Raw genomic sequence first — 22,788 nt, 5'->3', positions numbered from 1 at the left:
GAACCCCATGGGCACAGTGCAGTGCAACCCCAACACGGAAAGTGCAGCAGCCTTGGTCATCTGCTTCCCGAGTGTGGCACCTCATCCTGTGTACTACCCATCATTTGAGCAGGTAGGGGACAGGGACACATTTTTGGGAGGAACAGAAATTCCCCAGCTTTGCTGCTCAGGAACATAGAATGTCACTGTCCCTTGGGCAGCTATTGTCAGGGACTGGGGACAAGCAAATTTGATTAATAGATACTGGTAATTGAAAATTAGACTTTTTGTCTTAACTAATTGACATTTGAGTGGATACTTTTCCAAACTGTGAATTCCTGTGATTTAGTGAGGTAAAGCTGCTCTCATAGATGAACATTTGTTTAAAAAACAGGCTTAGCTGAGCTACCTTTAAACCACAGGCAGCAGTAGGCTCTATAGGAAGGAAGAGGAATAAAAGGGGAAATGGGTGAAAGGAGACAGCTCCCTCCCTTTCAGCACAGAGTGGTAACATGGTTGGGGATTTTCCATCTGCCATTGCAGCTGGCCAAAGACTGAAAATAGAAGAAAAAATATCCCTGTTACAGGAAAGAAAGGAGATCTGCTGTGCCAGAGAGACATACGCATGCTCCCCATAATGCATGTTCTGGCTTAGAAGCTCTGAGGGGTGGCTCAGGCTGTGCTATCTCCTTCACAAACACACTGATTTTGAGAATCTGGAACGGCTCATGCTAGCCTGGAGGTTGGTGACCAACAGCCCATGTCCATGAACTGTGAGGGTGTGCAGATGGACCCTTCTGGAGAAAGGACTCAACCTTTCATTCTTGTTACCACAAGGGGAGGGGCTCTCTGAGCAAAGGGGTCCTACTGAGTGTGTTGCCTATATTTGGGGTGTGAGGGGTGTGATTCCTCTCTCCCGAGGTGGCAATCCTGACTGATCCTTAATTCTGCATGAATGCCCAAAGTGATGGTGAGCTTAGAAGTACTGAGAAAACGAGAAGCCTCTCTCAAACTCTTTATTTGTGTCCCAGCTGCTGGAGTTGGGAAGGAATGGAGAACAACCCCGTGCTGCACCAGAAGATCCTGAGGAGGTGAGTCTTCTGACATCAGTTTTTCAGCTATGTGCAAGCCTGGTTTTATAGATCAAGTTATGGATTTCCATCTACCCCCAGCCATTTTTTTTTCACCAACCTAGGTCATGCCCCAGTCTTACAGGGTCTTGCTGGGCTGAGCAAGCCCTTTTGGTTGAAACTGAGCCCCGTGTATGTTCTTTCCTGTGATTCCCATGAGCAGAAGCTGCAACTGAAGGAGATACTGGAGCGGAGAAGCCACACTGAACTATATGAGCATGAGAAAGACCTGGTGTGGAAGATGAGATATGATATCCGTGACCAGTACCCACAAGCTTTGGCAAAGCTGCTTATCATCACCAAATGGAACAAGCATGAGGATGTTGCCCAGGTGGGGATGCTGGGGTTGGCAACCCCTTTTTTGCTCCATCTTCAGTGTCTTGTGTTTGGGAGGTCAGCCAGCAGGGACTGCTCTGCAGTGCCCCTGGGCAGGTAGGTTTAGCATCACTGGGGCTGAGGAAGCCAGTCATTGCAAACGTGCTGAGTGGGTCTCAGCTGAGATTTGGCTCTTCTGGGCTCTGTTTGGCTCTGTGTGCTGTCCCAGACTCATTACTGACCAATACAGTCTTGTTTATTCCCTCTAGACACTGGAGGCAAGAGAAAACCTGTTAAATTTGCAACAAAAATATAGAAATAGGATCTGGATTGGATATTCTTAGCTGATAGTGAGAGACCAGCACAAGCTACCTCAGAGGGTCAGTGAATCTCTTCCATGGAGAATGTCAGATATCAGTTAGGGATGGTCTGTGCTGCTCATCCCTCCTTACTTAAGAGCCTTGACAAGACCTTCTAAAGGTCCCTTTCTAGTCTACATTATTCTGCTGCAGAAAAGTGCTTTTCCCCAAGAGCTTATTTCTCTAACTGTGCTACAGCAAATGTAACCCTGCCATGAACTGGGATGGCTCCTCCTGTCAGCCTTCCTAGAAAGTTCAGACTCAGTTTTTGACCTGGTGTCTGCAAACTTGCTCTGAGGCATCTATAATTAATGGTTAAGAGAGAGAGTTTAACTCTCACAAAGGCCCTGCTCTTCCATTAGCAGAATGTTAGATTTTTCTCCGTTGTCATAAAAACCTGGTTTCTTTTTTAACTTTTTTTTTTTTTTTCCCCTTATAGATGATTTCCCTGCTTCAGACCTGGCCAGAGCTGCCTGTCCTGAATGCCTTGGAATTGCTGGATTTTAGCTTTCCTGACCGATACGTTGGCTCCTTTGCTATCAACTCATTAAAGAAGCTGACGTAAGTGTTCACCACGAGGGATGTGCAGCGTCTATTTCTGTTGAGGGCTGCTGAGGGGGACTGTGAACAAGGCTGACAGGCTCATCTTGACAGCTTTTGCAAGTACACTTGTTGAAGTGAAGATAAAGTTGTCTTTTATTTTTCCTTTCTGTCCACAGAGATCACGAATTGTTCCAATACCTGCTACAGCTTGTCCAGGTGCTTAAGTATGAATCCTACTTAGACTGTGAATTAACCAAGTTCCTGCTGGACAGGGCGTTATCCAACCGCAAGATCGGCCACTTCCTCTTCTGGCATCTGAGGTAAAGAGCAAATGTTTTAGACTTTTTCTCAGTAATCCAGTGAAACCAGCACTTCTTTTGTCATTGCTCTGTGAAGTGAAGCAGCAAGCACGTCTACATGAACAGATGCTAGGGCAGCCAGGGTGTTAAAGACTAGTGGCTGTCCTTTAACTAATATCTTTCATCAAACACTGGTGGGATTTCCTTGCTGCCATTACCAAAATCTAGGGAATGCTGCATGTTACTTGTTACTAAATACGGATTGTTCCAGGAGGACATAAAATCTTTTGTTTGTTTGTAATTTTTTTCCTTTTATTGTAGTGATAGTGTTTGGATTAGATTCTGGTTTCCAGAATGTGTGTATATATTTATGTATATACACACATGCCTGTGAGTTGAAATTTACTTTGGACACCCACGGCTACTGCCAGTTCTGAGCCATAGGACTTGCTCCTTCAGTGAAGTTCTCAAAGGAGTTGTTAACAATTGAGTCATCCAGAAAGATGCCTCATCACATCAAGCAGTGGTTTGTTCTACATCACCTCTTGGGGGCAGGTTAATTTTTTTCCCTCCCCAGCACACAGAAGAAATCTAAACAGCAGCTAATATGTTGCGCCCTCCTCTTCTCCCAACTTGTGTTGGCATGAATGGGAGAATTAGTCACTCCCTGCAGTGTGTCAGAAATGTTTTAATTTCCTTCTCCCCCTAGGTCAGAAATGCACGTACCTGCAGTTGCCCTGAGATTTGGCCTGATCCTGGAAGCATATTGCAGAGGCAGCACCCACCATATGAAAGTTTTGATGAAACAGGTAAAAATTGCCTTTAGCCAGAAGGTGGACTTCCCTCTTGCTTGGAACTGATTCTCAGCTCTTGGCTTTTCCATCTTAATGTTGTCAGTGATACAAAAATATCTCTTTTCAACTGCTATATTGGTTTTGGCAAATCCTATTGAGAGCCTGGAGTTCCCCATCATGTGTGACTTTGCTCATCTCTTACTCACCCAAACTGTACTGTGTCCAGAAGGGTTTGGAATGTCCACAGGCACTGCTGTTACTAGATGAGTTGAAATAGCATTTAGCAGGAGCTCATCACAACTGGCTGGCTGATTTCAGCTGCTGTGTGGAGGTCATCCTGCTAATTACCCACCCTCTAAAGCTTCTCCATTATTTATTAAGGACCACTATACCCAATTCAGAAGTGAGGGACTTGGGTACTGTGAAGGACCAGGTATACCCAATTCAGAAGTGAGGGACTTGGGTACACATGATGTCCTCTCTCAGCTGTGCCCACAAACAAGTGCTGCTTCTGTTATCAAGGTGTGAGTGGCAGTTTTGCATAACCAGTACTCCCCAGAAGCCTTTTGTCCAGCAGAATATCTATAATTGATTATTTATCTCCCTCAAGTAGATACTACTGAATTTGTTTTGTTGCAGTGATGTGTGAAATTGCCACAAGTTAAAGAGCAGATCAGAGATACAACCAAGGTTTACATTTCACAGCAGAATTTAAAACTTTATCCAGGAATTTCCTATTTATTAACCCTGTTCCATCCTACCCTTTTTTTCAGGGAGAAGCACTCAACAAGATGAAAGCTCTGAATGACTTTGTTAAAGTGAGTTCTCAGAAGGCCACCAAGCCTCAAACCAAGGAGATGATGCATGTGTGCATGAAGCAGGAAACTTACCTTGAAGCACTTTCCCACCTCCAGTCCCCCCTGAACCCCAACATTATCCTCGCTGAAGTCTGGTAAGGAAGAGCTGCATCTCTTCCTCATGGAAGTCACCAGTCCATTGGCATTTGTAGATGCTGTTGAAGTTGCAGCTGAGATGGCTGCTTTTTTAATAGATGGAAGCTCTGATGGTGATATATTTGTTCCCCCTAGTGTGGATCAGTGCACCTTTATGGACTCCAAAATGAAACCTTTATGGATTGTGTTTAATAATGAAGAGACAGGTGGAGGTGGCGTGGGTATTATTTTCAAAAATGGAGATGGTAAGTCTGTAGAGGATGTTTGCAGAGTCTCAAAGATTTATTGTGGTGAGTGGGCCTAAATATGGACTATTAAGATGTTGTGTGAAGACCATCAATGTGCTTTGAGGTTTTTTGACAGTGATCTAGAGATACAATAAATGCTCCTCTATATTTCACTTGCTTTTCATTAAGATTTTAGCACAGTAGTAGCTGGATATGCTTGAACAGTAAAAAGAAACTCAAAGAGTTTGAAAGAGCTACAGCAGTGCAAGGTTTGTAGAGCTGGAGTGGACACTTGTGTTTTCTGAAGTGCTACCTTGGCTGCAATGGGAGGAGTTTTGTCAAAATGAAGTAGCATGTACCTCTGAGGTATCTATTGTGGCTGTACCTCAGTGCTGCCCTGGCAACCACTGCTCTGTGCTGATGTTTGCAAAGGCCCCTCTGGCAGCCTCTGCTCCAGGGGCAGAACACAAGGGGGACTTCTGACCCTCCTTTCCTTTGTAATGCTGCACAGATCTTCGTCAGGACATGCTCACTCTGCAGATGATCCAGTTGATGGACATCCTGTGGAAGCAGGAGGGCCTGGACCTGAGGTGAGTAATGTGCACACAGTTGTCTTACTGCAGTGATAAATCATGGGTGGGAAGGCCATTTTGTCCCCAAGGGATCTGTCTAGTATTCTGTGAGCAGCTAGTCAGGGTTTGTGGTACTGAGCAGATATGGCAGATGCAGGAGGGAGTTCAAAAGTCAACAACCCCATTCTGGGCAAGATTTCAGTGGAAGGGTTTCTTTCATCTCTGCAGGATGACCCCTTATGGCTGCCTCTCCACAGGAGACAAGACTGGACTGATAGAAGTGGTCATGCATTCAGACACCATTGCTAACATCCAGCTGAACAAGAGCAACATGGTGGCCACTGCAGCCTTCAACAAGGACGCCCTGCTCAACTGGCTGAAATCCAAGAACCCAGGGTAAGTGGTTTACCTTTACTTTGTGCTGCTTTACTGCTTCCTTCCAGCTGCACACATTTCTTCTGCTTTACTCAATTTTATTGCTTCAGTTATGCATATTTCCAAGCTGTCCCACAGTATCTAGGGCTGCTTCACTGCCTGGCACACTGGAAGGCATCATGTGGATCTGGATGGGTCTTGAGATGAAATGGAGGCATCTGGGTTACTGTTTGCAAGCTTTTTTGATCCTTGACAGCTTAAGGTAGTTTTATCCATAGGCTGGATCCAAACTTCAGTCTTCCCCTTGGTCCTGTTACTTTCTCCAGGGATAGGCAGTGTGGTGGCAGCTGGAAAAGGGGCAGAGGGAATCATGCCACACCTGGGAGGTGAAAGCAGCACAAAAAGCCTTTACTACAGAAGCTGACAGCAGCAATGCATCAGTGCCACTCTGGTGTAGCAGGACACCAGATTACAGGGCACCAACAGGAATTATTCTAGGAGCCCACTTCATCTTTTGGATCTGTGAAGATCTAAAAATGAATTAATTTAGCTGGGACTAAATCATTTCCTTGGAGGTTCTAGAACCTTAGCCAGACCTCTCCAATTACAGGCAGTTGTTCCTGCAGCTGGTTGTTGTGCTTCCTTTACCTTCTCCTGGGGGTTTGTGTGGGGGAAGCTATAAAACCAGCTGTCCCAGTGGTGAGGTACTGGTGTTCAATGTAAAATTCTCTTTCAATCCCTTTCTTCCCCTCTTCAGTGAGGCCCTGGAACAAGCCATAGAGGAGTTCACCCTGTCCTGCGCTGGCTACTGCGTGGCCACCTACGTGCTGGGGATCGGGGACCGGCACAGCGACAACATCATGATCCGGGAAACTGGACAGGTAGGGGCTCCTGCTGCTGGGGAGGGGCTGGAAGAGGGGCCTGGATGCTGCTGGAATTGCTGTGGACAGACACAGCCCAGTGCAATCCTGCTGCAAAGGAATGTCCACCTCATCTTCCAGCCAAGAGGCAGACTGGACAAATATTCTCAGTACCTTCTACTATTAAGAGGGTACATACAGTTTTGTAATTTGAATTACAATTCTGTGTCACTGCCATCAGCTGCCACTGTTAATACACACTTTGAAATTACAGTGGAGCAATTCATACCTCTCAGACCTAAAATTGTTTGCAGATGCAAACTCAAGCACTGTGCTTCAGTCTGACTTCCTTGGCTGCAGCAGTTACAAGTGGCTTGTATTTGCTAGGTAAGAGCTTCAGTTACCTATCCAAGCTGATAAATATATCTATATATCTATACATATATATATACAGTCCTTCTTCCTCCTAGAAAAATGTTTAGTTTTTAATGAATGCAAGTGATCAGCTTGGTTTTAATTTCACATTGATACCTGTACTGATTCCTTTACTTTTGGATGCCACAAGCATAGCTACCAGACTTTTTATTTTCTTGTACACTGTTTGAAAAACAAAGGGCAAAACTAGGAAAAAGAAAATCCCTTTGGTAACAGAACATGTACTAAGAAATATTTTGTTCAAGTGGAAAGATTAAGCTGTCTTGTTTAGTTGTGAACTGTACAAAACCTAAACCAACCCTGTGCTAGATGGGAAAGCCTCAGCTGAGCAACTAACATTTTGCAGCAAATGCAAAACAGGGCATCTTGCCACACTCAGACAGCGTGCAGGGCTGCAGACTGCACAGGTAGTGTGTCCAGTGTAGTTCTGCTGCTGCTAGTGACCATAGAGCTTGACAAAAAGCTGACATTTCTTCAGATATACCAAGTATTGAAGAGGAAAGTACCTTTTCTGTCCAACATAATGGGATATAATCTGTCCTATCTAACATAATTACACTAGAGATTATATTAACAAGTAAATATTGCCTCTTTTCCCAAGGAATGCCATTGGACAGGTCATTTTTCTCCCTCATAAAATCCTGTATCTTTTTAATATGATAACGGTAAATAGAACTCAATGCTGATCAGCTAAAATAGATACTATTCTGAAAACAATTTTTCCTTCTTTTCAGCTGTTCCATATTGATTTCGGTCACTTCTTGGGGAACTTCAAGACCAAATTTGGTATTAATAGAGAACGAGTTCCTTTCATCTTAACCTATGACTTTGTGCATGTCATCCAGCAAGGGAAAACTAACAACAATGAGAAGTTTGAAAGGTAAGTGTTAGTAGAGTCAGAGAGTCATAGAATGCCAGGTTGGAAGGGATCTCAAGGATCACCTGGTTCAACCTTTCCAGGTAGGAACACAGATGAGATGGCAGTTAAGCTTTTTAAGCTCTAAATTTTCAGAAAGTAATTCCACTGGTGGAATGATGGCTATGTAGCTATAGTCAGTAACTGTCCATCCACACAAAAGCAAGTCAATTATTATCTATCATCTGTTAGAAGAGGTGAAAGAGCTTGGCAGTCATCAGTGTAGGCAGAAGACTAATACCTGGCATTGCTCTATGGAGTGGGACAGCTTGCAGTCTTCCTTCCTGTGCCTCATCTTCCTTTCTGAACAGATTCAGGGGTTACTGTGAAAAAGCCTACATGATTCTGAGGCGCCACGGTCTTCTCTTCCTGCACTTGTTTGCACTGATGAAAGCTGCTGGCCTGCCAGAACTCAGCTGCTCTAAAGACATTCAGTATCTAAAGGTAAGAGAAGCAGAGCCCAGATACAGTTAAAATGGAATACCTGATCTTGTAGCTCAGGGAGGAGGAGTTCAGGGTGTGAGGGCAAATTCTGTGAAGTAAATGAGCTCCAGAAATCACGTGTAGATGTCCATCATTCACGTGCAGGACAGCAGCAATGCCAGAGACTGGTGCTCAGGAAATGGGTCAGGTTCTTCAGCACAAAGGCAGTAGGTACCTTGTAGAACCAGCCTGCAGGGAAGGAGACAGTTCTGTGTGTATCAATACCTGTTGTTCCCAGCTTGCCTCTTGAATGATCCCAGCCTAGTCCTGGCCAACTGAAAAGGCAGCAGCTTTGTACAAGGGCACTAAAACCCCAATTGTTTCCCCACTCCCAGCATAAGAGTAGGGTGCATGTATTTATCAGAATGAAAAAGCCTTGTGCCTTTACAGTAACTATTTAAACCAAGTCATGGCTACTGGTTTCCCACTCAGTACTCCTCTTAGCATGTAAACATTTTAGCAGTTGAGCAGTTAACTGTCCAGTTGCACTTTCAGTCAGGCTACACTGAGTTTGCTTCTTACCTTCAGGATTCCTTGGCTCTTGGGAAAACAGACGAGGAGGCACTGAAGCAATTCAGACTGAAGTTTAATGAAGCCCTGCGAGAGAGCTGGAAAACCAAAGTGAACTGGCTGGCACACAATGTATCCAAAGATAACAGACAGTAGAGCAACATCAGCCTGCACACCTGCTCCAGGAGAATGTCATACCTGCACTGAGGCCAGCAGTTGCAGACAGGTTTTTAAAGCCTGATGAATGTTGCCATGTTGAAGATCCGGAGCTCAGACATTTCTGCATGGCTGAAAAATGGACTCTGATCAGCCACGTACTCATGTCTGCTGTAGAACTTTGGGGGCCAAGGGAGAGACATGAGGCAATAAAATTACTGCGTACAGTGAGAGGTAGGTAGATGTACTGTATCCTTAAAAACTTGTTCAGCTTCAAATACATCTTCTAATGGAAGAGTTCAGGCAGTTGTAACATCCTTCCAGTGTGTTAATGTGACTATTTCTGTTTTCTTGGAAATTTAGCTGAACATGGAGAATCTGTAGCTCTTATCCTATAGCCCATCTTCTAGGTCCCCACCATTGCAGCTCAGAGACATTAACTTCACCACGTGCTTGCTCCTCCTGCCCTGTTTCAGTGTCCACTGAGGTAGGTCACCTTAAATCACCACTGGAGCTGGCTTGGACAAGCTGTTCTACTCTGCACTGTGACAGGTAGAAATATCCAGGCTGTCATGTTACTTTCTCTCTGCTACAGAGGCCAAAGTGTTCTGAAACTGTACTGGAACCCATCTATTGATGTCAAAAATACTGATGCCACAAGAGCAGGTTTAGCCTGGCCAATGGGTTAGGTATTTTTGTTTGCTTTCCTAAGCCAGACTTCATCAGTTGAGCCTCAAGCAATTCCTGGGTTTCTGTGGTTTTTTTCTGTTTTCTGTGTTTTTTAAGCCTGAAAACAGTAATATTGCCTTTTCAAAACTGGCCTGTAGTGTTGGTTGCTACATATACCTCCTGCTGGGGTACATTGGAGCTGTTGTGCCACCTGGTTTCCCTGGAATCCCTGCAGGCAGGGCACTGGCCCACACCTGTTGGATCACTGGGATAAAACATTGATAAATTCAGTGTCAGCAGGGTCAGATGGTGTCGTTCTGTGTCAAACTGGCCAGTCTGGCTTCCCAGGTAAGAGCAGAGGAGTGCTAGAGGAGGGGGTTTAATACTGAAATACTTACAGCAAGTTGTGGTTCAAGGTTCATCTTACAAATGTGTTTCCTGGTCCTTTCCCCACCTTTCCTCCTCTTGACCATGGTACATGGCTCCTTGCCTGTGACCAGAGCTGCTGTGCACAGCCTGTGTCTGGGGGGTCAGCCAAAGAGCAAGCTTTGGTCACTGTGGTCACTGTGCTGGTACCTCAACCAGGAATGTGGTCAGCCTCCTCCTGCTCCCCCTGTCTCCTTCCCCAGCAGTCTGTCTCATCTCCCACATGGTGCTCTTACTTATTCATGTAGGTTAAAAAAATCCAGGCATCCTATCCTGTTTCTCAAGTCTCAAGAGATGCAGGTATTGTCAAATGATGGACTGTTCTCATGGAAATTTAACTTTTATGTTGGTTTAAGATTCCCACAAAACCAGCAAGTTTAGGACAGAAACTGAACTAGTCTGTTTATTCTTAATAGATCTACCCTGTCATGGGGTTTGAGTTGATAGTGGTTTTGCATCCAGCACACAGGTACAACTCATTCCTGACTTCAATACTTTAAAATTAAAAGAAAGCTGCCCTATACTAGCTGTTTAAGTCCACCTCTTTGGTTTTTGTTCTGTTTTTAAAGGACAAGTTCAAATATCTTTGTTCTTCATCAGCTGCACAGCTAAGTTAACCCTGCCTTAAAAAAAAGTAATTTCTACCCTAAGTAGGAATGAGTACTAGGAGGCAATGCTGAGTTTGGTCAGTGGATGGAATATGAAACACCTTTAATAACCCCTTCCCTCATCACCTTTACATACAAAATAGATGCTAGCAGAGTACGATTTACTGTTACACTGTTGCTAATTTAAATTCTGATATAAAGTACTTACTGTTTCTTTTCCTAAGATGTTACTCTATGAAGTCTGTCCTGCACTGTTCTGTACATAGTAGTGTAAACCAGATTGTCTCTCATAGAGCACCAGTTACCAGAAGCAGCAATGAGACCAAAAACTCATTTTAACTTTCTGTAACCCTGGAGATCCCCTTTTTCTATACACCTTTCAAATGATACTGTATGTGGTGACTGGAATATTTGAAGGCAGAATGGCATCTACCCTCCCAAGTGAGCAAAAGTACTTGTTAACACATTACTCAGTAACAGTTCCTCAACATCTTGTTTAAAAGTAATATTGAAAGTCTTTTGCAGCAAATAATGATTTTTGCTGTACTTTCTGTTACAGACACTTAGTTAGCTAGCACTGAGAGCTGCCTTCAGCCTTCCCATCACTGCAGCTGCCTGAGCAGGGAAATGTGTGCAGACCTGCAGGAAACCAACCACCTCCCCTGGAGCTCTGGAACTGCTGCTGCTTCTAGAGGTTAGACTAAAAAAAATAAATCTTCCTGTAGCCTTGAGTCTAGAATATTACTCTTGGTTCTCTTGAGCTAAACAGCAGACAGTGGTCTCAGGTTTCAAATTAAGTCTTAAAACACTGGATCCATATTTGCATTTAGAATTAGCATTATGAAACTGAACTGGTCAACAAATTATGAGCATAAACCACCAGAGATATTTTTTAAGCTGTTTTAAGGATTCATTATAAAGAAATGTTTCCTTTTCTGTGCCAGATGACACCACCTCATGCTTTTAAATTGAAACCCAACACTCAAACTAACAGTAACACTCCAACATACTTAACAGGCATTAAAAGAAAATACTGCAGAATTTAGATTCCTTATTAAACTCTCAGTGTCTCATCCATCCTTGGGGAGGGGAAGAAACTTCAGTTCTGTACATGTAAAAGCAATTCCCTTTCATGATCCAGGATCCTGCCCTGGTACACTGCAGCAAGGTACTTACCTGGCAGTTCCTCAGTCTCCCTCAGGTCCTGGTCTGCAGGTAGTTGCTCCAGTGCCTCATCCTTCCAGCTGTTGTTTTGGCAGTTTTACCAGAAAAAGGCAGCCCCTGATCAGGTTTACAGAGGTACAAAGCAGCAGTGGCTCATGGCATCTGTCCTTCAGTTGTAGGACTGCAATAAAACAGTCGTATCTGCATAAGCTGCAGGAACTGAGCAATTCCAGAAGTGATTCTCAGTCCAGCACAGTTTCACAGAGAGGTTGCTTAGTCTAGAAAACTGACTTACCTACAAGAAGTCAAAATGTCTGTGAGTCAAGTGCATTTTCTTCCTTGCACACCACTGAAACAGCACCTTGAATGAAACTGTGATGGCTAAATCAGGCCAGCAAAGAGCCTTTGATTCCAAATTTACAAAGCAGCAGCTCACCTGATAGTTGCCAGCAAACTGAATTGTACTGAAGAGTGGAACTTAAATCATTTTCCAAAAGATTACATTTCACTATAAGTAAGTAGCTTCTGGTTTTACAAATGTGCTCGTAATTCCCCTTTCTATTTATTTAGAGATGGTTCTGTGATTATTTTTTTGAACTCTGTACAAACTGATTGTGCTTACTCTGTTGCCTTTGAAAAAAAGAAGTATTTTTTTAAGCCAAATTGTGGTTCTGTAAGAGAATGTTTATGTGTTTAACTTTTCAGTTGCTTTAGGTACATGGTTTTTAAGTGTTAAAACAAAAAATCTGGAGAAATGGTGCCCAGATGCTGCCAAAGTCTTCCTGTGCTTGAAATAAAAAACAGACTAAAAAACTTCTACTGCCCCCACAGATACAAATTACCACACAGTTCATGTAACTCGATTCAACTTTGTTCCATTCAGTAAGAAATAAATGCCAACAACCTCTTTTAGAACCAGAAATTTATTGTAGCTTATAGACTTTCCAAACTGACCTGTTACCAATATACACATCTGAAAAGTTATACCCACAGTGGCTACAAACTGCATCAGGACGTTTACAACCTCTCAGTATTACCATAAAGTCATGATCAGTTTTGGTCTAAAATACAGCAGCTACAGCAACAGTATATGGAAGGATAAGTCTTCTACACATTAACACAGGACAACTGTCAGACATAAGTTAAAAGGTTTCCCAGTTTACTTAAAACTAGCAGTTATATTACCACGTTAAGTAGTCAAAACCATTTCCCCATTTTAGAAATCTAAAATTTTACATAAAAAAACAACCCCCAGACCGGTAAGCGAGTTGTGTGGGTTCTCCTCCCTGCTTCCAGGTCCACCTACTATTGTAAAAGGCACTCTGCAGTCAAGCCTACCCCAGGTCAAACCCACCATTAGGCCCCATCACACGCATCACCAGGTGAGAATAGGTCTGCTCCCAAAATAAAAACTATAGGAACAATCAGATCAATCCTTATCTTTTATCTCTTGGAATTATGACCCTTTATCTCCCACCCTCTGGCTTGGAGCTCCCCCAGCATGCTGGCCCAGTGCAATTTCCCTGCTGTGTCCTGACACCACTGACCAGCCTGTCCTGAGCCCTGTGCTCCCTGCTCAGACCAAGGAGCAAAAAACTGAAACTTTGCTTACCGTGCTGAGGAGTGAGGGGAGTCCTAGTCTCCTGTTACAAGCAAAACAAGTTACTCTTTTTTTTAATCCACCTCCAAACGTAAAAATCAAGTCAGCAGATATTCATTATTCAAGGCTCTGCATAAGACCAAAGAAAGGTAAATAAACAAGACCTGCCTTACAAAAAAACCAGCACTCTGCACCATGGGGTCATAACTTACTTTTCGTACCTTTCAGCTATTTCTTAAGAAAAGTCCTTTGCAATTCCAAGTTACAATTTTGATCAGGAACAACCAAAATCATCTGGACTTGGAATATTATTAATGTGATTCCCAAGGTTTTTCTGGTTGGATGATTTATGCTATAGTTGTTCACCAGCAGGAAAACACAATTACTAAGTGTAAACAAAAGGCATAATACACCAACAGTCCAAGTTACTGTACAAGGGGCTACAGGGAATGAGCAGGAGTGTGTGTAACAGAAAAGGTATCAGCTGTGCCCCAAACCCTCCCACTACCACATTAGAAAAACTGAACAGCCAAAAAAAACCAACAACAAACACAACCCCAAATACCTCTCTATGGAGACTGGTGGCCAAGGTGCACAGGTCTCAGGCTTTCCAGCTTCAGTTCTCAATGTCACAATCAATCAACTAAATGAATAATCCAAATGTCAGCAGTAGAACAGACCATCACTGTTCAGGCAGCCTCACTGTCCTGCACAGGAGCTGCTGTAACACCACAGCCCCAGCACACTCACTGCCCACCAGCCACGTAGTGTTTGTTCCCAATAACTTAAAAGCCCTTATGCCAAGACTTAATTGGAGAAAGAAAAACAACTGTATTGCACAGGGCAGCTGAACCTCTGCTGAGGTTCCTAAAGCCTTTACAATTTCTCACAAGCTTGTCCCCTCTGCAAAAATACAGATTAAAAGAAAATAAAAGAAAAACCAGAGTGGGGCATGAGCAAACATGGCAGTCAAGGCCAAGGACACTGGATCACTGAAACATCTACACTAGAGAACTGTGCCCGTGCTCCTGCTGCAGTACTATGAGACTTGTAATATTTCATGCTGCATGATTTTTTTTTTTTACTTTTAGCATGTTTTAAACCCCCATCCCTGTTTTCACTACCACAAATGACATAATTACATAATTCCAATATATTTACAAAATATTAAAAAGTCTGTTAATCTTCTACATATTAACCTCATTCTGCCACTTTACACATGCACTAATTTGGGGGGAAAAAAAAGTTAAATCAACAGGTTGAAATGAGCAGCTTGACCCTTTGTCAACAAGCAATCTTTGCATCTTTTAGAAAGAGAAGAAGGAACAAAGCCAGGTTTGTTTCACTGAGAAAAAAAAAAAAAAGACAGTTCAGAAATTCATGTGCAATGGCTACAGATCTGTAGAGTCACTGAGCTGAGATGACATGAAGATAAAAGTGCAAGGTGGGTCCTCACAGAGCATAAAAAAAAATATATCCAGTCACTGAGGCATGGCTGAAAGAAAAGAGGTGCTAACTACAGCTCTAGAGACAGCATCAGAACTAGCTGACAAACACAAAAACAGGGTGGCTGTGGGTTCAACCTACTGGCCAGAATGACTCTTTTTTTTTTGATTATTTTTTTTTTAAACACCATGAATCCTTTGGTAACAATGGAGTGTGCGACAGTGGAGTCTTCTAGAGCAGAAACAAGACAAAGGGAACAGCTAGAATCAATAACTGAGGGTAGAGTCATCCCATTCCAGCTGTTGCTGTCTGTTAACATTCTGTTGGTCCTCCTCCTGCTCTCCCTCTTCTTCCTCGCTACTTTCAGACTCTGCACTTGTGATGTCATCTTCTTCTCCATCCTCACTTTCTTCTTCCTCTTCCTCCTCTTCCTCCTCACTGCTATGTTGATCCTCATAAGTCTGTTAAGACAGAAATTAGTATTGATATCATATTGGCCAAAATTCTTATTGTTCATTTGAATTTTGGCCAGAGAAGCTGTGGCTGCCCCGTCCCTGGAAGTGTTCAAGGGCAGGATGGATGGGGCTTGGAGCAACCTGGGCTGGTGGGAGGTGTCCCTGCCCATGCAGGGGGGGTTTGGATCTAGATGATTTTCAAGGTCCCTTCCAACCCAAACCATTCCATGATTCTATGAATTCAGGCACAAGGCACTACAATCAGAAGGACATACTGCAGATTCCTTACTGGTTTTAGAAGTTCACCAGTAATGAGGCAACCAGAAAGGAAAAAGGAAGCAACACTTTTAAAATACCTTTGTAACATTGTAACGTTGCCAACCCTGCTACTCTAAACAAACCAAAAAGGGGGATCCAGCACTTCTATTTGCTGTGATGTACTGAGACACCAACTTTACCTCCATGGGGTTCACAGTGATGGTCAAAGCAGAGTCATCCCAGTCCATCTCGTTTTCCTTCCCAGTGTCCTGGTCACGCATCGTTCTCTGATGCGCTGCTCGGATTCGGAACACTCCCAGAATAATCATAAAAACCAGGAAACTGACACAAACAACAATCACAACAGTAGCTGTACTTGGAACAACTGCAACAAGAAAATAAAAGGAGATGATACTGATATGTAATTCTTTATACAATTCTTATAACTAGTCTTCTATTCCCATCACCTCCAGAGGAAATGGCATCAGCTACAGAGGCCACTTAACAAGTCAGTTGGACAGTAGGAACTAAATCTCAGCTCCTGAAGTACAACACATGGAAAGCAGATTCCACCACACACACAGACTCCGCTCTAAAATGCCTGTTTTTTGACATCCTACACCCACTGCAAATTAATATAATTAAAACAGTCCCACGAGTCATCAAGGGGATGACGCTGCAGTTCTCTCCTCTTTCAGAAGGAATACTGTCCCTGTTCCTCACAGTCCTGTATCTAGGCCTTACAGTCCCCTCAAGACCAGCACCTTCCAATGTACACACGCCACCACCAAAAGCTCTTCTGCTGGCAGATCTATTCCATAGATCTCCAGTAATCCCCTTCTTCCTTCTGGGCAACAGCAGAACAGGACCAAGTCACTGCCTGGACTGATAGTCCAACTCCCTGGTTTAAACTCAAGGAAAAAAAACAACCCACTCTCTGCAACAAGAAGCTTCTGTGACAGTTTTAATACCAGAAAAAAAGAGCTGAACTTCAGCGACTGAGAATTCTTACCTGAGAAGGGGTGAGGGTTGGCCAAGTTGTGCCCAGAGAGATCAACAAACGTGTGGTGCACGGGGTGAACAAACTGTGGCTGTGCAGCGATGTGGTTTGCGTGTTCAGCTGGGTTAGCTGTGTGGATCACATTCACCTGGGAACAAAAAGGAAATGTTACACTCCAGAAATGCAACAGTTTGCTTCTGAAGAGATAGAAAATTTAAAACAACAAAACAAATAATCTATTTCCCAGAGCAGGCATCCTGCTGTCCTTCAGCACAGCAATGGCTCTGGGACAATCTTCTAACCAGTAGCTCCTCACATGTTACACTTTCTTGTCACAAAACCTTTCAGCTTCATAACTCTCAAATCTGTTTGATCTGTTTTACTTAGTCTGGCAGGTTTGTGTACAGACACCAATATCTCAGAATAAAACAGATAAAGCCAATTTATTATCAAATTTGGTAGCCAGTCATCTTCATCCTGGAATCCCTGTACTCTGCTAGGGAGCTGCAGTTCCAGCCTGCCTGTGCCCCTACATAAGCCCTCAGCATCACCAATTTAAGCATCACACAAGCAAAACAGCAAAGGGCTCAGAAGGCTCCTGGGAAGCATCCCAGAAGTTGTACGTGAAGGCCACCCAAAGTCTCTGGTAGCACTACTCTTACTTCATGTGCTAATCTTTTGCTAAATTAATAGGCTGTCTTTCCAGCTCAAACTTTTTGTTTTCAGACTCCATCACTTGTGCTATTTCATCTACAACACAAAAGTCTCACCTCTGGTTAGGCAGCCTTTAAAGCTGCAATGTAGGATTAAGAACTATATATAAAATACAGCCTGAAATGCACATGTTTCTTAATATTTACTGACATAAATCTAAATCAATAATTGATCAATTATCTATCATTTGAGGCAACAACTTCCCTCCCTCCTCCTAGCCACCCATGCTCTAAAACCTGTCAAGAGATCAGCTCAGCTCACAAACCTCCACTTTAAACTCGTTGCTGACGTAACGTCCATTAAGCTCAGAACAGACTAATTTGAACTTCCTGTCAAAGATGTTTCAGAGAATTGAAAAGCAGTGGTGTGGCTGGAACTGTCAGGTTCATTCAAGAGCTGGTGGAGATGAACTGTTCTTTACTAAGACACATCTGGATACTTTATTTACTGGTGTTTTGGGTGATGCCTGGGACACTCTGCAGTGTAAGCAATGCCTTTCACGTAGGCCTGTACATCTTCTCTGCCTCCCTTCCCCAGTGGAACAGAGCCACCACTTTGGGGCATCACCTGAGCTTCACTGGGTAGGGAGGCAGGGCCAGAGCAGCGTGTGTGCAGATGAGCAGTGGGTTGGGGTGGTTACAGAGCCCAGCACTGCTGCAATCCTAACAGCTGGGAAACAAGACTGTTGAGTCACACTGGCCCAGCAGGTCTGTGGCAGCACCAGGCGTGTGCCAGTTTCTTTTGTGTATCAAATGCAAAACTTCTTCATAACTAGCCATAGTGTCAACCCCTGTGGAGAGAAATAAACAGGGAAAAACAATTAACTTTGCAGAAGACCAGTGCAACATCACAGAGGTGACAAATATTCCTGCTCCCTTCCTCCACCTCAGTTCTCTTGGCTTTTCAGTTAGCAGAAGAAAGGTACCACCAGACACAGACACTTGTGGCTCCACTGAAACTCTGTGGATTGATTTTGTGATAAACTCCCAGGCCCAGTTAGAATCCAAAAATCCCTTTAAAGATTTTTTAATACATTCAGATATTCTCAACCTAAAATATACAGGAATGATGCATGCTTCTAGGCTCTGGGCTATCTGTGCAAGGAACAAGCCTTTTTCTCGAGCAAACTGTATTTCATTTCTACAGTCCAGAGGTGACCTGCAATTTGGGACATCACGGAACAAGAGAGGAGGTTCTAGAATGATATATTTTCTAGAATCATATCCACAAAATAGCTGTAACTCCTCTGAGCTTGACATTCTAGTAAAAAATTAAGTATCTGGAGTGTTGCCAGCCATCTCTCCAGCACACTGTTCCCTTCTGTCTCCAGCCCTTCATACATGAAGACCAGCAACAACAACCCCTACCTGTGATTATCATGCCCAGGTTGGAGCTGCTCATCTCGATGCCCTTCTGCTGTAACCGTGTCATGTCAATCTCCAGGCTTTCTTGTTCCTGATTGAGTTCCTCTCCAAGCACTGTCACCTCACATGTGTCCAGGTTATGCATGATCTCTTCAGACACCAAAGACTCTTGGACTAAAAAGCAGAGAAAAACCCAAACAGGTAAGCAGAAACAAAGGTGACAAGAGCCCAGGAGTTATAAATGTCACATACAAAACTCAACTCTTCTTCCAGACTAGTATTAAGATCTGGATATGACGAAAGCAAATATTCTTGAAGTAATGATTTTTAAAAACCAAACCCAAAACACAAACAAGGGATATTTAGATAAAGGTAACATCCTGGGCTTACTACCATTTCCAGCTGTATTTTTGTTAGCCCAGAGCAGAGTGGCTACACTTTCTCGCAAGATAGATAGACTTCCTTTTCCCTTACTAGTATTTAAAGAGAAATCCACATCTCTCTCCCAGAGGAAGATCCTGCAATGTGGTCACTGGAAGAGGTGAGGGTGGGCAACAGTCCCAAGCAGAGCAGGATGTTACCTGTGGGATCCTCATCTCCATCCCCCTCTGGCTCCACCTCCCGGGTGATAGTGCTGATGATGCGAAGCTCAGGGAAGAGGGCAACACCCTCGGGACTCTCAAACTCTGAAGCTGAGCGGGCAAAATGGTTGATGCCACTGAGGCTGATCTTTGGTTCCTCTGGTTGCAAGACCATGACATACCCCTCCACAGAAGGAATGGAGACACAGGCCTCTTCGTTGAAACACCTACAAGATACAGAAGTGGTTTTGCAGTCAAGGAGGCTACTTCAGAGGGAGGCACAATTACACAGAGTAATTGCTTTATAAATTTTTTAAAAGCTCTGCCTCAGACCCAAGAGTCTTAGATAAATTCATCAGCTGCCCTGGAAAGTAACAATTCCCCACCAAGGGAGCAATCTTACAATTAATTTTTACTTACAGTTAACACTTGGCCCCATTTCCTGTGCTCTAACAGGCACAGAGAACACCTTCAGTGCAGGGGGTGGCACTGCAGGCAGACGCACAGCACAACCGTGCAGCCAGTTCCTCCCTGTCTTACACACTCCTCACTACACCCTCAGAAAGAGAAGAGCACTGGTGCAGAAAACATTTGCTGTATTCAGGTGTGTGATGGTTCCACAGCAGGACTCTGTGTTTATCACAACTCAGATACAGGAACATTGTTCCAGGCCTCAGCACCACCCTGCAGAGATGCAGCATTTCAGCACTAGGACATACTTGACCACACTGGTGATTTTAAGCCTCCGAATCCCAGGTGTTGGGAACTGCCGGGAGTTCAGGTAGGAAATGTGCTGCATGGCCTTGTCAACCCTGTCAATATCATCCCCTTCCAAAGTCAGTGTTGATTGACTTGGGTTCATGTGGATCTGAAACAAGGAAATAAAATAATAGTCAAACAGGAATAGGATCTGGTATTTAAAACTGAAGTTCAGCACTGCTCAGCCTGGTAAATACTAGGATAATTACATTCAAAGCAATAAGACAATTATTTATTGGCCTTGTAGGACAGCCTAACTGCCCTATTCACTTCCTTTTTCCAAATATATTTAGTGCTTTAATCTTTAAGAAAAAACCTAGGCACAAAAGTCCTGACGTGAAGATTCCAGTAATAAAGAGAGACAGCTAACATGAAGGAGAAATTGATCTCTGTTCATATAACCTTGCTACTAAAAAAAATGCACACAAGGTTGTCCGGTTCCACGAAGCTGCTTGTTAAGAATATCTTACTAGCATTAGACAACCTGGCACAGCTGGTATAACTGAGAGGCTTCCAAAGATGGAATTTCTCTTCAAGACTTGAAGAGAACACAATAACTTCCATTCTTAAACTCCACTAAGACCATGTCTATACATGAAAGATTTCCTAGTTTCTGTGTAATTTTACTGCAAAACGTCCCAGTCTTAGCCTGTTTTATTTGGGACACCCCTACTAACTCTGCCAGCAAAGCTGCTCCTGTTATCAAGCAAAGCAACACACAGGCTCTCTTGGTCTGTGTGCACTTTACCTTCACTCCTTTGCCAACACCATCAGCCATTTGCAGATCCAGTCCCTCCTTGCAGGTGTACAGACAATCTATCACCTTCTTGTTTTCCAGTTTTCCAGAACGAATCATCAAACCTGCCAGATTGCCTCGGAAAAACTGAGCCATCTGGAGTTCACCACCTTCACAAAGGGAGGAAGGAAATACAAATCTTTGTACGTTTTGATTCTTTAAACTTTTTGTCTTTTGTAAAACAACAAATATGCCTTCTGGTACCACAAAGTATGATGTACATGCAGGTTAGTTTTTATCCATTCTGGGTGTTAACCTTGTGATTATGTTCAAGCATAAAGAAAGAATTAAACAGTTCACCATGCACATGGCCCCAAAGGAGTGTGGCCATCCTGAACTGTGAAACTGAGGCTGACATTTCCATAACAAACACTGCCAAAGAAATGACCCATACAGCGAGGTGGTGCTGAGGAATGAAAGGCAGAACCAATGAAATGAACTGTGGAACCTCAAGCTTTGTGTTGAGGTAACACCTCCTACTAGTTAGTTCTCTACAAAATGGGCACTGTCCTTTAGGAGAGAACACACCTAAACCCATCACCTCTCTACATTCAAAGCATAGAAAGAAACTTCACAAAGTGATTCAGCTCATTGTGAGAAAGGTGTCTAAGAGTTAACTGCTCCCCTCTAAAGGTTCCTTCTTCTCTATGTGATCTCTAATGAGCAGTTTAAACTCAGGTAACTCATTTTTAGGTATCTGAGTTAAGTTCAATGAACTGCAACTCAATAAGCCCCTTATTGCTTAGGATTTTTTGCAGATGACATCACAATGATCACTCAGTCCATCCTGCTAAATAACAGGGGCCACAGAACTCCACCTGGAAATCTGTATTTCAAGGCCATCACTTACTAAACTATCAGATTTTTAGAAAGATGCTTAAGCCCATTTTAAAGATTTTAAGTGAGAAAAGATCCTGGGCATAACTCAGTAACATTTTCAGGAGTGAATTGTCCTGTTTACAAACTATATAATTTCCAGATTAGGGCTGTACAGCTCCAGCTTCTAGCCCCTTCCTTGGCCAAATTAAAATGTGATGCACAGCCAGAAACCTCTTGTCAATTATATCCAGAGCATTCCAGGACTTCCTGTACTTTACAGAAAGAGTACACATCTTGAATACACTTCTAGAAATACACACTGATTTTAAGTGTCTCAACTCTAGACACAAAATCCACCAGATTATTTATTTCTAATCAAATAAAACCCTGTAGCCAACCTGCAATACCGGGTAGCCCAACCTTTTACACTTATTCACTGTAATTAGAACGTTATATCAATTTCTGATCACGTGAGTATCCACTGTGAATTACAGGTCTCTCAGTTTTATACCAGCAACCTGATCTAAATGATCAGTCTTGCTTTGAGTGGAGAGCAGAGCTACTCACTTCCAGAGGTCCCTCCTACCTACTGAGTCATTCTATAACATGCACACACACCTACATACATAAATTTATATAGGATGAGGTACATTTTTGTTTCAGCAAAACTGGATTAAAGAAATTATAGCTGGTATTTTACATCAGCAACATTTTACACCACTTCACTGCAATCACAATGCTCACTAAGTTGTATAGGGATGTGCATTTGGGTGCAACCAATAAAAAAAAAACAACAAAAAAAAAACACCCCAACACATCAAAAAAATAGAAAGAAAGCAAAAAAAAATCAGCTGATGAAGCTCTGGAAATAGAAGCACAATGAAGAAACAAGCCTAGGAGAGGATTATGTGAAGGTCAATGGCCCGAATGCGATGCCTGCAGTTCATGCTGTGTGCAAGATGAAGCAAATGTCTTGGCTTAAAAATGAAACAGAACAGTAGGGAAAAAACTCCAGCAACCTGCAGAGGTCTCAGGCACAGTTTCATTGTCATTTTCATTTCCTGTATATTCTGTAGAAAAGCAAGACAAAGAATAGGACAACAGGGAAAGGACCAAGTAGTTACAATTTGGCAAACTCTCTCATCACAGACAATACACAGCAGCACTGCCCCCAAAATCTCCTTGTACTCGACCTAGCTTCTCAAGGATGAGGAGTTCTCTGA

The 22,788-nt window shown here is 43.2% G+C and overlaps 2 protein-coding genes across 2 annotated transcripts in view; one reads left to right on the top strand and one right to left on the bottom strand.

Annotated features, from left to right (window-relative positions):
* Nucleotides 1–8,962, top strand: part of PIK3CD (phosphatidylinositol-4,5-bisphosphate 3-kinase, catalytic subunit delta) — a 19,430-nt gene extending 10,468 nt beyond the window's left edge. The window contains exons 11-24 of the mRNA XM_010005152.1: nucleotides 1–112; nucleotides 1,011–1,070; nucleotides 1,273–1,440; nucleotides 2,223–2,344; nucleotides 2,503–2,646; nucleotides 3,335–3,434; nucleotides 4,193–4,371; nucleotides 4,508–4,617; nucleotides 5,111–5,189; nucleotides 5,400–5,567; nucleotides 6,304–6,427; nucleotides 7,576–7,721; nucleotides 8,069–8,201; nucleotides 8,769–8,962. Of these exons, the coding sequence (XP_010003454.1) occupies nucleotides 1–112; nucleotides 1,011–1,070; nucleotides 1,273–1,440; nucleotides 2,223–2,344; nucleotides 2,503–2,646; nucleotides 3,335–3,434; nucleotides 4,193–4,371; nucleotides 4,508–4,617; nucleotides 5,111–5,189; nucleotides 5,400–5,567; nucleotides 6,304–6,427; nucleotides 7,576–7,721; nucleotides 8,069–8,201; nucleotides 8,769–8,906 (1,783 nt within the window). The 3' untranslated portion in view covers nucleotides 8,907–8,962. The remainder of the gene's footprint in view (nucleotides 113–1,010; nucleotides 1,071–1,272; nucleotides 1,441–2,222; nucleotides 2,345–2,502; nucleotides 2,647–3,334; nucleotides 3,435–4,192; nucleotides 4,372–4,507; nucleotides 4,618–5,110; nucleotides 5,190–5,399; nucleotides 5,568–6,303; nucleotides 6,428–7,575; nucleotides 7,722–8,068; nucleotides 8,202–8,768) is intronic.
* Nucleotides 8,963–14,492: 5,530 nt separating this feature from the next.
* Nucleotides 14,493–22,788, bottom strand: part of CLSTN1 (calsyntenin 1) — a 34,864-nt gene continuing 26,568 nt past the window's right edge. Inside the window, exons 11-20 of the mRNA XM_010005248.1 lie at nucleotides 22,585–22,635; nucleotides 20,699–20,856; nucleotides 19,911–20,059; nucleotides 19,192–19,418; nucleotides 18,614–18,784; nucleotides 17,961–18,036; nucleotides 17,512–17,587; nucleotides 16,545–16,680; nucleotides 15,733–15,917; nucleotides 14,493–15,280 (exon numbers count right to left, since the gene is read on the bottom strand). Of these exons, the coding sequence (XP_010003550.1) occupies nucleotides 15,086–15,280; nucleotides 15,733–15,917; nucleotides 16,545–16,680; nucleotides 17,512–17,587; nucleotides 17,961–18,036; nucleotides 18,614–18,784; nucleotides 19,192–19,418; nucleotides 19,911–20,059; nucleotides 20,699–20,856; nucleotides 22,585–22,635 (1,424 nt within the window). The 3' untranslated portion in view covers nucleotides 14,493–15,085. The remainder of the gene's footprint in view (nucleotides 15,281–15,732; nucleotides 15,918–16,544; nucleotides 16,681–17,511; nucleotides 17,588–17,960; nucleotides 18,037–18,613; nucleotides 18,785–19,191; nucleotides 19,419–19,910; nucleotides 20,060–20,698; nucleotides 20,857–22,584; nucleotides 22,636–22,788) is intronic.

The sequence above is a fragment of the Chaetura pelagica genome, unplaced genomic scaffold (assembly GCF_000747805.2).
Source record: "Chaetura pelagica isolate M959 unplaced genomic scaffold, ChaPel_1.0 scaffold159, whole genome shotgun sequence".
Lineage (NCBI taxonomy): Eukaryota > Metazoa > Chordata > Aves > Apodiformes > Apodidae > Chaetura > Chaetura pelagica.
This window is presented reverse-complemented; position numbering and strand designations above follow the sequence as displayed.